The sequence below is a fragment of the Aythya ferina genome (assembly GCF_964211825.1).
Source record: "Aythya ferina genome assembly, chromosome: Z".
Classification (NCBI taxonomy): Eukaryota; Metazoa; Chordata; class Aves; order Anseriformes; family Anatidae; genus Aythya; species Aythya ferina.
In genome coordinates this window covers 53,718,230-53,736,019 of record NC_140299.1, presented here as the reverse complement: position 1 = coordinate 53,736,019, position 17,790 = coordinate 53,718,230, and the positions used below count along the sequence as shown (strand labels likewise).

General features: G+C 37.9%; 1 protein-coding gene across 3 annotated transcripts in view; it reads right to left on the bottom strand.

Moving 5' to 3' along the window:
• Nucleotides 1–17,790, bottom strand: part of GAK (cyclin G associated kinase) — a 70,395-nt gene that overhangs the window by 12,960 nt on the left and 39,645 nt on the right. For 2 of the 3 annotated variants that reach the window (XM_084504955.1, XM_084504957.1), the window contains exons 15-22: nucleotides 16,601–16,734; nucleotides 14,605–14,799; nucleotides 13,364–13,481; nucleotides 9,385–9,464; nucleotides 8,894–9,087; nucleotides 6,872–7,030; nucleotides 5,553–6,014; nucleotides 3,498–3,668 (exon numbers count right to left, since the gene is read on the bottom strand). In XM_084504955.1, the coding sequence (XP_084361081.1) occupies nucleotides 3,498–3,668; nucleotides 5,553–6,014; nucleotides 6,872–7,030; nucleotides 8,894–9,087; nucleotides 9,385–9,464; nucleotides 13,364–13,481; nucleotides 14,605–14,799; nucleotides 16,601–16,734 (1,513 nt within the window). The remainder of the gene's footprint in view (nucleotides 1–3,497; nucleotides 3,669–5,552; nucleotides 6,015–6,871; nucleotides 7,031–8,893; nucleotides 9,088–9,384; nucleotides 9,465–13,363; nucleotides 13,482–14,604; nucleotides 14,800–16,600; nucleotides 16,735–17,790) is intronic. The other variant, XM_084504956.1, reaches the window with a different exon arrangement.

Below are 17,790 nucleotides of genomic sequence, written 5' to 3'. Positions count from 1 at the left end.
GCCTGAAATTAATAATTAGTATTAATATTTAAGTTAGAAAAAAAATTGGCTTATGATCTCTGCAGTTATATGTTTTCCACATGGAGATGAGACAGTTTACAACCACTTATTGAATTAAATTTTCCTGTGATAAAACCACAATGAAAGAAATAACTACACATTAAGCTTTCTTTATGTAACTTCTCATCTGTAGATCACAAAGAACAACGAAATTTCTTGTAAACAAAAAGGCTGGTTTATTATGATGCAAGTTTTCCAAGCTCATTTCGAGACCAACTGAGAGCACAATCACCACAGAAAACAGCTCCTCCTCAGAAGACGACTACACTGGTCACTCAATTTTCTTTTGATCACATTTCATGCCTCCTGCTATTTTTTGATCAGATCAGTACATCCTCACATGGGGAAATACATTCCTGCCCAGACTTCCATCAAAGATGACCTGCTTCCACACCTAAACAAACCAATTCTGTTCTCAGAAACGCTCACTAAACATTTATTTAGTGAGGAAGAATACACACTCTTTCATCTGCAGAAAATTTTGTAAGTGTGGCCACTTAAGACTTAAAAGCAGGTGATCTGTTCTTAAGTAAATGCTAATCCCGTGTCCTAGCTTCTCTCTCAAGCAACTGAAAGTTTTCACAGAAAATTAGATTTCCTCCCAAAACAGTTTTAGTAGAACTGATCTATATATTTTTATATTATGGGCCAGAATGCCTTAACAGACCACACATTGTTTAAAAAGTATATTTTCTATAAATTAAGTTTATATTTTAAAACTCCAGTAAATTTCAAGCACCCTTGAGAAATAAGTCTAAAATTTTAGTTCTTGAATTAGTGTTCACTGAAGAGCATTCCTCCTTATGTCTATAGAGGTTAGTAATTGTTTACTACCAAAGGAAAGCCTATCCATTGCTTCAGAATTTGATTTGACACTCGCTACTTCTCCAAAAATAGATTCACCGTATCTTGTCACTGCAGCTTGTTTTAAATGAGCACTGACATTACCAATTTATTTTTAATGAGTTTTAAATTGTTCCTCACTTTAATGACCTGATGTTTGCACTTTCTTCTGCGCTCTCCACACAATTTTTCCAAATCTGTCATTTTTGAGCATGCTCTCCCCTGCAATCCTCCAATTGCTAGTTAGCATGTCTTCCCAGTCATATGCACCCCTTCATATTAAAAGCATTAGAACTACTAATATTCCTCATCTTCTTGTTAAAATTGATACTTGTGACTGGATGGAATGCTAAAGCCTCAAATACGTAATTTATTTCAGCTAAACACACAGAAGAGCTGTCATTTAAAAGGTAAACTTAAAGAAACATGAAGTGTTAACCCAGTTTCTCCACTTCCACAGTTTTTATATCTTGCATAGCAACAGTTTCAGAAACTGATAAATATTGGGAAATGCATAACTGTAGTCTGAAGAGAAAATGGGTACATTTGAAGTATATTTAGCATATATTGACAGAAACCTCTAGAAAATACATCAAAATAGTAGACAAGCTACTGCATTTACCAGGGTACATTGTCACCATAGTCAAAAGACAAAGCACAAACACTATGCACAGAAGTCAGATATATGAAAATATCTTTTTCTTCCACACTTGCTTAAATGTTACAGATAGCTGAACATACTGATGATCTCCTTGAGGTTGCAAGTAAACATTTAAAGAGCTGAAATTTTCATTTGTGTATTTTTTTTCCAACTTCAATATTGTACAAAAAAGGGTTCTGTCATGTAGGGATTGGAGCATCTGTCACATGAGGAAAAGGATGAGTGTGCTGGCATTGCTTAACTAGGAGAAAAGGATTAGGGATGAAGGATCTTCTTGAAGTGTGTAAGTGTATATACTTAAGGGATGAAATAATGATGACAGACCCAGGCTCTTCTCAGCACTGTCCACTGGAAGGACAGGAGGCAGTGGGCACAAATTGAGAAACTTGTAAAGAACTGCAGTGCAAGAGAAGGACCTATGTTGGAGCAGTTCATGAAGGCCTGTATCCCATAGGAAGGACCCCATGTGGGTGAACAGCCTGAGGAAGAAGGAGCTATAGAGGGAACAGACCACAGTCCCTATTCCCCATCCCCATGTGCCAGAGTGGGGAGAAGGATGCTCAAGAGTTGGGAATGAAGGAATGACATCAAGGGAAGTGGGGTGGTGGGAACGTTTCTTTCAATAGTTTCTCACTATCCTACTTTTTTTTTTTTTTTAATTAACAATACATTAAATTAATCATTCCCAAGTTACTGTTTTGCCTATGACAGTAATTGCTACATGACCTTTGTCTTTATACTTCAACCCATGAGATTTTTCATCTTTTCTCCTACTGTCCCCCTGAGAAGAGGGAGCAAAAGCACCATTCTGGGTATCTGGTAATCAGCCAAGGTTGACTCACAGTCTCAGGGCACTTTCTTGTAAATGAAGGGAAATAAATCCTAGACAGTGAAGAAATTTTAGAAGTCACTGCCCTCTGAGAACGGACAGTAAGATGTTTTCAAAGTACAGCCATTGGTAGACATACAGGGGTCAAGTTTTCTGTTATTTGAAATACTGAGTTTCAATATCAAATTCTAACCATGTACACCCCCTTCGCAAATGCTGCCATCCTTCCAAGAATACCTGTCCAGGTCTGTAATGTTTTGGTTTGCATGATGTTCCCACGCTCTTGCTTTTAATAGTGATGGATAAAAAGTTAGCTCTACAAATTCGACTTTTGTGAATTTAACTATTGGCTAACACCACAAACAGCAAGACCACGTATACGCCCCTTTTCTCTGAAAATCAAATTTAAAAAGCAACACATTTGGCTCTGCCACTTTGGTTTTGTAAAAGTGTGTTTCTTTAAAGAATGAGCATGCTTAGAAGATCCATTTAGTAACACTTAAGATGTAACATGCTGAAGATGGAGACAAGGGAAGACCCAACATATTACAAAACTTTGTTTAATGGTAAATAGATTTTAGAATAAACACACGAGGAATAGGTTCACCAAGAACACTCAGAAATCAAATGAAGCAAATAGGATTAGAGTATTACATAATGTATTCCGTAAGTATATTATCAGGTCAAGAAGGTCCAAGCTAGCCTCTGATTGCATTTTAAGATCTTGCTGTACTTTAATTTCCTTGAACCACTCACTCCTTTTCACAGGTTTTCAGAAAAACTAATAAGTGAATACACTCAAAATAGTATTGTCATCTAGTCAGAATGTTTGCAAGTGTTTGTGTACCATCATTTTTAAGAGCTCTTGGAGGAAAATTCAGCTCTTGAAAGGTTAGCAATGCTGGAAATAAATATTAGAATCACATTATATAGGAAATCCTTGCAACTTGGTACATGCGTATCTGTGTCCCCAGAACAGGGAGTTAATTAAAACAGTCACAACAAGTGGACCTATTAAGACACTAATCCACCCCGGCTAAGGCAAAAGAAAAAATACACAAAGCAGCAGAAACTGTTGAGAAACAACACCAGAAGTGCACTTACCGAAATTCAAGAAATCTGAACTGGAAGAAGTCAGAAATGTATTACTTGTAGAAAGAAACGTATTAGGAGTAGATGTTGAATTTGAATTAAGCATGTCTCTGAAGAGGTCTGCACTAGGTAGGGAACGATTCTCAAAACTTGATGACGTTGTGAACAGGCCAAAAGGATCAGCTAAAAAAGAAGCAGAAAATAAAATTATGACAAGTTTTAGAAAACAAAACTTTACTACTCCAGGGACAAGGACAAAAGCAGAGTTTATGTTGGCAAATTAAGCAGCTCTGAATTTTTGTAGCAAACAGTCACCATTCTGTCTTTGCCTCTAGACACTGGTACTTTCATGTTGGTATAGAAAGTTTCTCAGCCATACACTGTTAAAACAGCTATGTCCTCAAACACAAATCCTTAGCAAAGCTGCATATATTCAATCATATTGTTACTTTCCTCCATGCAAGACATACCTTAATTTTGAGTGATCAGTTGCATATAAACCAAAAAAATCACATTTGTTAAAAAGTGATCTATAATGCCAGGCCTCTATAGAATTTAAACAAACTAGACTATTAAACTACTGAAAAAATCAAGAAAAGCATTCATACTACTGCTTTGACTTGAAGGCATTGTTGACTCCAGGGTAGAAAGTGCGTCAACTCAAGAATAAAAGCCAAAAGGAAGCAAGACTTTCAACAGGTCCTTAGTGATTATAGTGAGGCAAAAACTAATTGGAAGAGTATTTATATACAGCATGGGATAACACGTGACAGTTGCGTGAATCATGGCTTTAGATCTTCCTGTTACTGCTGCCCTCTAGGGTCAAAATCCTTTGGAGCCCAGGGACTCCTGCCAGATTCACTCAGAAGCTGAAAAGAAATAATCTTCCCATGGTGCCCTAATGCATCCTGAGGTGCCGATCACATTTCTCATGTCTCAACAACAGTTCAAAAAGCAAATGTTGAGTTCACATGTACAAACTATCTTATTGCAGCACAGCACATGCACAAAACCTCAGCTACAAGTTTGATGTGCAGGGGGAAACTCAAGTGGCTTCATCTGCTCACTTCTGTAATACTATTCAAACGTAGCATGATATATATAAATTACCACTGCTCACATTTTTGAAGATGATATAAAAAAGCTTCTTTCGTAGACTTCTGCCTATGTTTAAACTGGTAAATTAAGTGATTTGTTATTGACCATAGTAACACAGTTCAAGAGTGAATTACTTCAGAAGAAATTTTTGAAGTCACCTAAAAGCCCTAAAAACACATTTTACCTTTGCGCAAATAAACTAAAGCTTGTAATAGTTACCCTGATTGACTAATATTCCTAAAACTCTTACTGCACATTCAGACAAAGCATTACTATTATCAAAATTTAGTCACATGTTGAAGTGATAACAATGCACTGGAAAGATCTCTACATTAAAACATTGTTTTAAATGCAAACCAGATAGAGTTAACATGCTCCTTCCAGACATAAAACTTGCCATCATCATCAGTAAAAGCAGCAACAGCTTTTAGCAGCAGCATTATCACACTGTTTTCAACAGTAATCTACAGGATTTCCAGTTGCCTATCAGTCTTATCTGATTAGCACTCAAAAAATAACCACGACCTTTTGACCTACACAGCACAGCTATACACTACATCTAGTGCAATTGCTCTACATAAAGTGAATGTATGCACTTACTACAATTCTCAGCCTGAGCAAGAGCAGCTATTTACATACATGATCTAGATCCTTTTCTAGATCCATAACACCTGCATTGGAAAGTTATGGATTCTTTAAAAATGGTGAATTTGCTTTCAACTCAAAACCTGACACTTTTCTGTTTACTTGGTTTGGAGCTAATAGGATATTGATAACATAAAAGGCACGGGTAGTGTGCATCAATTTGTCTGTTTCATGCATTAAAAATACCTTTCTATTCAGATTCTTGCCATAGACCAACATGTCTTCAGTGTACATATCAAACATGTTAGCTATGTTCCAACCACAACAGAGGCAACAGTTTTTACCTGGTGCCAGCTGAAGAGTACTGAGATTAACTTTACATACCTGATGCTGAAGTCATCTCCTGAGAAGCATCTGAACACTGAGACTGCTTGCTGTAAAAGAAAGATGTTCCTTGTCCAAGAAGATCTCCAGTGGGCTCTTCTGCGACCTGTGATGTGCTACCCACAAACAGATCGTTCAACAAATCTGCATTACTTGTTGAAGAGCTTGGTTCTGAGATAGGTTGTTCTTGTGAAATATCAGAGTTCAATCCCAGTAAATCTACACTCTCTTCAGTGAGAGGTTTTTGTGATGAGGCAGATGGAGCTTCAAAATTGGCTTCAAAAGGCAACTCTCCTTCCTGAGTACCAGAATCTCTCTCATCAACAATTACCACCTTTTCTTCACTTGGAAATGTGGGGAATTCCTCATCTGAAGGATCACTCTCTTCTCTCTCATCAGATAGTTGAACATTATCATTTTTGGATGAATTATCGTCTGGTCCACTTTCTGGACATTTTCCTTCTTAAAAAGAAACAAGAGATAACAGCAAAAGGTTAACAGAATTCTGCCAAAAATGTCAGGCTTATTGATTTCATGTGGTTTCTGCAATCCCTAACAAACTGTTGGGTACCACCTCCTTGAACAGGGCAGCAAAGGGGCATCTCACATTCTACTAGTTCAAATTAGACAATTAACAGAGGAGTTCTCCAGCTACAAAGCATTAGAACAAGAAAACTATAATGCGTGCTCATAAAAATGACAAACAACTCTGCAATACTTGCTACTCTAAAAGAGAAGGTACTACACATGCTTTCAAAATGGCACTGACTTAGACAATCTCAACTCAGGACATCATACCACTTATGTCTTAGAAAATTATTCAGTAACTGTTGCTCCACTCTACAACAACATTTAATGGCAGCATAATCAGTTACTGCTATGTTTGCCAACAGAGTGGAGCTCAGAAATAGGACTTACACATGCACTATAAAGTTACATTTTCTCAGTCCGTACATGTTGGTCTGGACACCACTGACTGGTCTATGTTTCTCCTGTTCCTCAGCCAGGCCTAAGCGGGGTTGTCAGAATATAACTACTCCCTTGAAGATGTTTAAGTTTAAAATTGTTAAATGCTGAACTACACTTTTCATTATAAGTTATGAGCAATAAAAAAAAAACAAACATTAGTATTTAACCAAATGAAGTTGAATTAACACTTTCTAACATGTTAACATGCAGAGTTCACCCTTTAAATAGCTTTTGCTCATGGCCTGGCAACACGGTGAATTTCACTGAATAAGGGGGGTATAAGAAACAACTATAGTGCTCATTGAAAAGTACACAAGAAAACAGAAATAGTTACTTCAGAGAAAAAATACCTTTCCAATCCAGAGAATGAAAGAAATTATTTGCATCAGTACCACTACTATGTGAGGATTCTGTCTCAGTTGGGGCGCTTTCTGAAGACTGCTCCAGTTGGGATGCTTCCGCTTCATATTGTGCCGTTGAACCTGGCTGTCTAGGCAGCTCTGGTTTCCCTAAAAGAAGATAGATTTATAATTTATAAGCCAGAACCCTTAGAGAGAAGCTTCTAAGTCTCAATCCTGGTCACAGCAGCTGGTACTTGACTGCTATAGTAAGACACCTGTCCTGAAGTATTATTCCACAAAGGCAAAATCTCCCAGGTTTGAAGCTGTCATTACTAAGCCTGCCTCAACTGCAAAGGCTCGTAAGACCCTATTTTAAACTGCATCATTAATGTATCAGACTCACAGCAAAACACTCAAGTATCCTATTTACATTTTTTAAAAATACTTGTGCTCAACAGCTCACTTGTACCACCTATCCCCTAAAACAGGCAGGAGCTATGAACAGCATCTGCAATAGCTTATATAAGGAACAGGATATCAAAAAAGAGCAAGTGCAGATATAGAAAAAAAGAGTATAATGCTAGAGAGTAATACGGAATTGTTAACAAGCATCTCAAAGATGTTAAGTAATGCACTGTGTTGCTATCAACTTCTCCTTATAATGCTTATTTGACTGAGATCAGACTTTAAATGACTCTTGTATTAAAAAACTGATTTGGACTTAATTACCTACAGTAATACCATCTCCCCCCCCCCCCCAAAAAAAAAAAAAAAAAAAAAAGGATTTCCTCAAGACAAGACAAGAATCTCCTATGTCAATGAGTGTTCATCCACTGCTTGAAAAGAATGGGATGAATGCTTGGGAGAAAGTTATTTGTCTAAATCCAAACATCAAGTCTGGTAGAGCACTTTCTCCATTCCTCCCACAAACTCAGTTGTAACAGATGTTGAAAAAATAGTTTCTGTATGTTTCAGAAAACATACATGAAACACCATGCTTAACATAATATTGTAAATTCAATCTTAATAGGGCAAGCTTTATAAAGAAAGTTCATAATACAGAAGAAAGCAAACACTCTTCCCTTCTATGAATAAGAAAAAGAAAGTGACTTGAAATGCAAGTTTATAAATCGAAAGGTCAAATGTAATTCTCATTCTCATTAACAAAACATCTTAACTTGAGTGAGCTGAGAGCAGTGTTTAACCATAGTTTATATTGATAGTAAAAGTCTTAAGTTAAACAAAAAATGACCTAAATCGTGGTATGAGCAGAACATATTCTGCAGCAATATAGGACAGCAGCAACTAATATCTATCAAGAGACATGGAATTAGAACATACAGTATTAAAAGTAGAGAGTAAAATCTCATGTATGGTGTACCAAAATGACAAGCTTTTTATAGGGAAAGCGTGGTCAAGGCTTGAAAGCCTTAATGAAAGTGTCAAAACTGTAATTACTGGTTCCAGAAGAAGATACTGAACAACATTAAATGGAATTAATACAGACATTTACAGATGAAGCACACATGCAATGTTTAAAGAGTTAAATATCTGATGGATGACATGAGGAACTACTGACAAATTGAACATCAGTTACTAAATTAATTGGTTATATATACAATGAAAACATTGATGACATTTTTAGGTAGGACTACTTACAAGAAAAGCTGAAATAATTAAATTATAATGATGCCAATTTAGTCAAAGATAGTTCTTTCAAGACATTTTGTCTACAAATCCTGACTGTCAACATTCCATTTGCTAAAATCCCTGCAAATAGCATATTCATAACTTTAAAACAAGCAAGTGTAACAGCAGTGGATGTCAGATAAGGATAATTATAATCCTTATATAATTGGAGGATAATTTATACTCCTTCATACAATGCAAATTTTTTGAAATTATATTTATAAAAAAAACCTTTAAATTTTTTCTTCACTAAAAGGAATATCAGAAACTAATCAGAATACATCCTCAACTGCTAGGTTATTAGAAACTTCATCAGGTTCTCTAGTTCAAGAGGTTCATTACCGAATTTTGACAAAATCTCTTGTTGTTCCTCTCGGGTAGAGAAAAGAATCTTGGGATTCAGTCCCTTTATATTCATGTTATCCCATGGTGGCTGCTCACAGCTAGGTCTGTCTCTGGGCTCCACCTCCACTTCCAGATTGACTTGAAATAAATCAGGATACTTCTCTTGAATGTCGCAGGCATCCAGATCATACCTGCAAAAGTGTATGCAAGTAAATTCTTAAGACTATGTGCTAACAGGATTAAATTATAGTAGCTCATGCCAGGACTTCAAGGCACTAAAGTATGTAAAAGGCTTAAAGTATGCTGTACTTGTTTACATTTTTCATAGATCTTCAACAGGTAGTACTTAGGTAAGGAAAATATTTATTGTATTTATTCTATTTATTGAAAAATTATTGAAGAAAGCCTTTCCTCAGCTGTTAGTTTGGCAAGTTAAACAGTTTGAAAGAAAATTCCTTCATATTCCTTACAAAAAGGTGTCAACATACTTAGCAAATTTCACTGTGGTGGCATTTCGGGGCACAAAACCTGTGTGGAACTGAATCTGAAACATCTTCATAGAAGCCATCTGTTGGAAACAAGAAACATAGTGAAACTGCATAAATATGCATAAAAAGTGTGTGCCGTCTTCTGCCTTTAATATAAAGCAAAGTATTTTCAGTATTGAAGCATTCATTTTTCCACCTTGCATACTTCACCTAGAACGTTTTAAATGCAGACTGTGACAGAATGTAGACAGATATAGCATTCATTAACAGAAAGAAAGAAAAAGCCCTTGGACCAGATACTACTCTCAGTACTAGCCTCAGATTATTGAAGTCTGTCAAATATTTCCAGACCCTGTTGTAAAGGCTTAAATGTCATGACCTTTGTTACACTTTTCAGCATAATATATTCAGAAAAAAACTCATCATGCAATGCACTAATCTAGAAATAGGAACCCATCATAGGAGTCCATTCAGTACAGCTGTAAAAGTAACATATCGAAGGCTGTTTTTCCAAACATATTACAACCATTCAACTTACCCCCACTGTTTCTTCCACTTACAGAAAAGATACTTCCCCCCTGCTTGGTCAGCAAACAAGAATCAAGAAAACGCTACCATAAAAGATCCATGTAGCTCCTCATCTTACACAAATCCAAAATACAGCAAACTGATAAACCCACACTATATTTGCTCCCTGGCTTTAATTACAGCACATGTAGAATATTCATGCCTGTCCTTATAATGCAAGTGATACAAACACAGTCTAATAAGACAACTCTGACAGCTTTTCCTATAATCATAGAACGGCTCAGGTTGGAAGGGATATTAGAGATCATGTTGCAACCCCTATGCTGTGGGTGGGGATGCCACCAACTGGATCAGGCTGCCCAGGGCCTCATCCAACCTGACCTTGGACACCTCCAGGGATGGGGCATCCACAGCTTCTCTGGGCAGCCTGTGCCAGGGCCTCACCACTCTCAGAATAAAGAATTACTTTCCTAAGACTTAATCTAAATATACCCTCCTTTAGTTTAGTTCTGCCTGGTCCTGTGACTATCTGCCCAAGTAAAAAGTTGCTCTCCCTCTTTTTTGTAAAACCTCTTTAAGTACTGAAAGGCCACAAGGAGGTGTCCCAGAGCCTTTTCTCTTTTCTTCTCCAGCCTGAACAGCCCTAACTCCCTCAGCCCATCTTCAAAGGAGAGGTGCTTCAGCCCTCTGATCATCCTTGTGGCCCTCCTCTAGACCCAATCTAGCAGGTCCATGTCCTTCTTGTGCTGGAGGTCCCAGACCTGGATGCAGCACTCCAGGTGGGGCCTCATGAGGGCAGAGCAGAGGAGTACAATCACCTCCCTTGTCAGCCTCCTGTCCATTCCTCCGATGATGCAGCCGAGGATGCAGTTGGCCTTCTGGGCTGCAAGTGCACACTGCTGGCTCACGGTGAGCTTTTCACCCACCAGAACCCTCAAGTCCTTCTCCACAGGTCTGCTCTCAGTGAGTTTTTCTCAAAGGCATGATTTTTCCTTGGTGAAGCCATGCTGGCTGTCTTAGATCACCTCCTTGTCCTGCACATGCCCTGACATTGCTTCCAGGAGGATCTGTTCCATGATCTTACCAGGCACAGAAGTCACTGTCTTGCCAGGCTCAAAGGTCTGTAGTTCCCCCAGGTGCTCTTGTTAAAAATAGGAGTGGCGTTTCCCTTTTTCCAGTCACCCAGGACTTCACCTGACTGCCAGGACTTCCCAAATACAATGGAGAGAGGCTTAGCAGCTCCATCAGGGTCCTTTGGAACCCTGGGGTGCATGGCATCGGGCCCCACAGACCTGCTGTGCCTGTCCAGTTTCATCAGGGGGGTCTCCAACCTGCTCTTCGCTTACAGGGGGAGGGACTTTGCTCCCCCAGCCTCTATCTACAAGGTTCAGGGAATCAAGAGACATGGGAAGGCTTACTGTCAGTGAAGACTGAGGGAAAACTTCCCAAGTACCTCAGCCTTCTCCATGTCCGTGGTTACCAGCTCTCCCTTCTCATCCATCAGAGTAAGCCCTCCTTGGTCTTTCTTTTCTGGCCGATGTGTCCGAATGCTGCATTACGAAGTCTGTAAGCTTTGTATAACCCAGTTCTAGTGCACAACCTCTTTAAATACATCTTAATACATGTACAGCTCTGATGTGCTTGAGTTATCTTGTAAAATTCCTTCTGCTAAACACTTTGTGGATTACAAAAAGATATAAAAATCAGCTTTGCCTGAAATTCCCTTTTTATACTCACACTCGGTATCCATGTTTTCCAGCATCTTCCACATTTTCCCATTGTTATGTGCATCTGATTTCAAGATTTCCCTACTAAAACCTCTTACAGCCAAAACTTTATTTACACTTTGCTAGTGTCACAGGCATGAAGTTACAAATCCTGACAGATGAGAACCATGATGACACAACGATGCAAAAGTTCTTCCCAGTAGGTGGACCACTTGACACTTACCTGAGCAGGTATCTCACTCCCCATGTTAAATTTCACTTCAAAAGTTCTGCCCACCACTGATTGTTAGGAACTTTTGGTCAAGGCAGCTTAGTGACACACACCAGGAAAGGAATTAAGAGGCAGTTTCTCTCATCCATCCAGCCCTATCCTGAACTACGTATGAAAACCTGAAACACTATCAGATAAGTTTTAATCCCTCGTTATGCAAGACATTTCCTAGAAGATAAACTAAATCCTCTCTCAAATCAACTGTAAACAAGTGGAAGACATTCACAACACACAGCTCTAAGCACTCAACAGCAAAATTGAAATGCAATGGCTGATCTTAGTAGAGTTCTGCAGAGAGCTTCAGGGAGCATTTTACAGCATGTAGAACTACGAAGACAATGAATATTGTTCCATTAAAACACCAAACCAGTATCATTACATACACTGTTGATATACCATGTGTTACAGCAGACAGACGAGAAAATTCTAATCTCTCTCGGTTAATGGTTAAATACCAGAGAAACCAGGCATTAACCTTACAATCAGTGAAACTGACACTGAGATTGCACAAGGAGAACACATTACCTTTGGCCAAATATTTCTCAGTCTTGGATCTCTGCAACATACAATTTCATATTCAACTTTCTATGCAAAGTAAAAAATGTAGGGAGAACATCTACTTCAGTAATAGCAGAAATGTATGAGTATGTATTTTTGCTGCAAATGTCTGGAATCTGCAGTACTGTCTGAAGAACCTCTGGATCAATTTTCGCAATACTGTAAGTTATCTAAACTTTGCTGTGTCATCCCATCTTTTACATAGACCTCCAGGTTTATTTACATAGACCTCTGGGTTTAATTTGGTCACACCACAAGAGGGGGACCCAAAATTCATTTATAGGAATTTGGAGTCAGACTTGGCAAACTTGTGATTCTAGTACATGAGGGTTTGCTTTTTTTTTTTTTTTTGAATTAAAAATGAAATATGCATTCTCTCTGGGAGAAAAAAAAAAAGACCAGTCATAAAATTAGCTACAACACTCAAACTTGCTTAGAAACAAGGTACAACACCACATGCATTTTTTTTATTATTTTATTTGAGACTGTTTAGTGCAGTCAGTCCCTGGAATACCACTTTTGCACTAAGTGGCATTTTTCTGTTCATTTTGGTTTACTTATACTGAACTAAGAAGTTTTGGCCTATTGTGCAACTTAATAGATGAGACCAAATAAACTGAAAAGTTGTATTTGTGTGGAGAGCCTTTAGCTAGTTACTATCACTATAGGAGTAATTTCCAGAAATGCTTACCAAAGCATCTCCATGTAGAGCATGAAGAAAATGGACACTTACCAGGCCTGAAGGAACTGGATTCCCAAGTGCATAAACACAAACATTTATTTGAACACAGAACACTAAATAAACTCACGTACTTAATGAGATTCCAAATACAATTACAATAGAAACTATACCTAGAAGGAAGCCATTCATGCAGGTTGTTAAATTTATTATTACCTTAGCTTGCAGTCGGCCTCCTAGTGTTGAGCGGGCATGATAGATCACAATGAGAACATCTCCTTGTACTGTTATACCTAGTGGAATTACAGCTTTCCCATCTTCAATTTTGAATTCCCTGAAGAAAAAGCATATCCACATTTGCACTATATTTTTCTGAAGCTGGATTATTTCCTTATGCTTAGTTTTCTTTCCCCAAGCCCTTCAATATTAACCCATGAAATACCACCGTAAATTCTTAACTACGAATGAAGGAATGCACTCTAAGTGATTAAAACTTAAAAATTGCTCTTGTCACTTGCTTTGTCAAAAGCAAGTAGTTGACAAGCAGCAGTTGCCCAAAACAGAGCTACAAATACATTTAGACTCATAACTCTCAAATCAAATATATGAGAAATATGCTTCTTAGGAACTGCTGTAAAAATGCAAAAGCACAATTAGAACAGTGGCCAACAGACTGGGAATTATGAAAGCTATTCCAAAGAAAGGTGAAAAGAAACTGTAGCTACACTGTTACACAATACTGGTAACCAATAAGTTAGGATCCCCACTGAGATACAGTAGTCCAAAAAAAAAAAAAAAAGGAAGATATTTTAACACTCCGTAGCTGTTTCTTTTGCTCCCTCTCCAAGTTCATAACAAATTTTTACTGGGCTTGGGTTTTTAAGAAAGCTGGAAGGACTTGGGCATTCTTACCTTACCTCCATTTGTGACTGACTGCCAGATAGCATTGCTAGTATGATTTATAGCTGCAACATTGCATTACATCAGCAGGCACCAGAGTTACCCTGGATATACCAGAATTAAGCTCTTTCCTTACAGCTATGGCAGCTGGTGGATGCTTACTGCACAACTGCATCACAAAGTTCAGTCTTAGTGGTGTTGGTACACCACCCCAACTACATGTGCAGCAGAGATCAGTCTTCCTAGTTTCATGCTATTCCATGTGGTATAGAGAAGGTCTTGTTCAACTTTGTTTCCCAAAGCCCACAGTGTAATATGCCACTCCACTGTGATCCACGCTTTCTGTGCAGACACCTTCAAACTCTTTTTTAACCACTTTGTCTCTTCCCTATGATTTACCTTTCAGGATCAACTAAAATAGGATAGAGGAGCTTTTCCACGTATTTAAGCTGCTCTCTGCTCAACCAGCCCCAAAATCATATTTTCTCCTCATAGTAAAGACTTCTTATTTAAGTTAAAGGAAAACTTAACGTGCAGTTTTCATAACCTATACTTACTTCATTTTGTCATATTCCTGGGAGGTAGTAGCTACTCTTTCATCCCCAACATATACTTCACAAAAAGGCCTGCAGCCGTTACGCTGCTTACTGAAAAGAGGAACTGGAGTCATGATGATTGATCTAATAAGGATTGGCTTGCTGTGAGGAATAATTGGTTCTTCAGCCATCATGTCACACATGTATTCAATATATCTGTTAAATACAAAAGGTTAGATCAGAGAACGAAATCATAAGAACAGGGGCACACAAGTTACTTTTGTTAATACCCAGCCACCCAGCAATAACATGTGGTAATAGAACTGGAAACATGTAAAAGCACTTCCTGAAAACAGATTTTTCAATTTGATAGAATTTGACAAAAGGAGAACAAAATAGAAATGTGAGGAAATACTTATGATACTTAACTGGTCTTTCTAAGGACAGCAACACAATTTCTGCAGGAAAATCTAATAGCTCCACCACAGCAGAAAAATATGCTGTTCAGACAATTGAATACAGCACCACATATGAAATCATCTGTGCCTTTGTTTCACCTTACAGACAATGCTAGCCTCTGCCTCAGGTCTATAGCTTTACATTTACTCACTTGTAAAACAAGCTAGCCGCTCTTCCCAAAGGCCTCAGCTACAACACCCCACTAAGAGAACTGTCCACTGATATTTTACACAAAATGGAATAAAGTTACAGCAGTTCTGAAGCTAGTAACTCAAAGCCTCCTAACAGCACTTTACACATCAGGCTACCTTTATGTTTATCCTCTTTGATGACCTACCCTGTACAGGACCCATTAAATATACCTAGAATAAATTTGTACAACTTCATAATTTGTCAGTTACTCTTCACTAATCTTTACTTCTCACCTTTCTAAATTTAATCTTTTTTTTTTTTTTTTTTTGTAGGAAAAACATTTAATACCACAGTCACTTGCTCTGGAGACTTTATTGTTACAAGATTGTACTGGGTCTGGCTGGAATGTTAACTTTCCCAGCAGCAGCCCATACAGTGCTGCTGTATGGGCTCACACTCAGCAATAAAAGGTGGAAACAGGAAGAAGAGGGGAGGGGTGGGCTCTCGTGTTGAAAACGTCGGTCCTCCTCTCGAACACCGGCTACGTGTGTTGAGGCCCTGCTTCAAGGACGTGGTCAATCATCGCTCATTTGTGGGAAGTAGAGAGTAATTTCTTTCCTCTGCACTTCCATATAGCCTTCATTTTTTTTGTTTTTCTCCCTTCTTTTTATTTTTCCCTTTCCCCCTCCCTTTTCCCCTTTCCCTTTTTATTTCCCTTTAGTTAAATTGTTTAGTTCATAATAATCTTTATTTAATTATTATTATTATTTCCCTTCAATTAAATTATCCTTATCTCAACCCGTGAGTTGTTCTTTGCTTTACTTCTCCCCCTCCTCATCTAAAAGAGGGGGAGTGAGAGAGCAGTTGTGGGGTTTAGCTGCCCAGCATGGTAAAACCACCATAAAGATCTATCAAATTAATTCAAATACCTAGTTTCATACATTCTGACAAATATTCCAAAGTCCTCTGCATGCACTCCTTTAAAAAACAGAAGGCATTTTTATCTGAACAAGAAATTATTACTCTTTCCAACAGAACTTGCTGTGGTCTGACACACTAAAACTTACCATGTAGTAAGCTGGTGCATGTGGAATATAACGTCATCTACATGTGGAAGAGGATTTTATACTAAAGACAGCATTCGAAAGCACTGCATACCCTTGTTTTCACTCCTAACACTGCTTCACTACATACATATCATATTTGATTCAGTTGTGATAACACCATTAGTAATTAAGGTCTCAAACTACTCACAGAACTACTTTATCTACTTACAATACATTTGTTTTTCCAAGTATTTTGTTGTTTTAACACAGACACTGTTGAAATAATTTATCGTAAAAAGGACCCTGTAAAAATAGTTGCATATTCACAATTGCACAAATACTTGCTTCAATAGTACCCTACAAACAGACCGATAGCATACCTTTTATGAGAAGGCCAAATACCAGGAGGACATCTTTTCATACTGAACATATAAACTGCAGCTTCAGCAGTCGTGAAGAGACGACAAAAACACAGAAAAGAACAAACTACAACAGCAGATGCGGCTCTTCCATCCTACAAGAAAATTGTAAATTTGTTATTAAACCTAAAGGAAAAAGCATTACAGAAGTTACCGAAGAACATACTACCTGTGTGTTCTGCATTAAAAAGCCCTAGTTCTGGTGTGATCATTTGATTTTTCACATAATACAAACAATTCTATAGACTATCTGCTTGCTCAAACATGAATAAATTACTGCTTTAGCTTACTGCTGTTTAAAATTCAGTTTGATATTTATTACCTTACTATCACTAACATCTATTTTAATGTCTGTTTCCTGGTCTTAACCAAGTTCGGTGCTGTTTTAGGTCAATAACCATGGGCTTCTGCTATAGAAGCAGTTCTAAGAACTGAGCCATACTACGTTCTATAGCTGTTCGACTAAAACTGAGATTAATACTTGTCATTGAACTAAGAGAAGGGAAAGAAAAAAAAATGAATCCATCTGCAGGAACTACTGCTACACACAGCCTATATTCCTCCCTACAAAACAGAATACTGAATATTCAGAAGTTAGAAGGTAACAGCTGACAGAAAAACAAAAAAAAAAAGCAATAAAAGCCTGAGGTCCTGTTGTTTGTTTTATCAGCAAGCATAGATTTTTCCATAGTCATTCAGCATGTATGTGTAGAAATGGGGAAAAAGGAAATGTTCCTCCTTCAAATTGCTTTAACAGTCATCTCCCACATTTGACACGAGAGGTTGCTTTTTATCAGTTCACTTGCTTTTTTGAGGGCTATATCAAAGTTAGCGACACATTAAATAACACTGGAATTTACAAGGCAATAGGCTGCCCGCAAAAGCAGGATCCACCGAAGTCCCACAGTCGGTTTCTGCAATCCTTCAGATAATTACATTTCCAAGTAGACAGTAGTGCGAAAAGCAGAATACACCCAGCCGCTACTTACAAAGTAAGAGTGCTCCATCAAAATAGTAGAGTGAGAAAATAAAGCAAACACTAAGGCAGCAGAAAACATTTTTTGCTCCCAAAGGCTACTTTGTCTTAATCCCTCCTATATAATGCCTTCTATATTACATGCAAGTGTTGCGGTTTAACCTGGCCAGCAGAT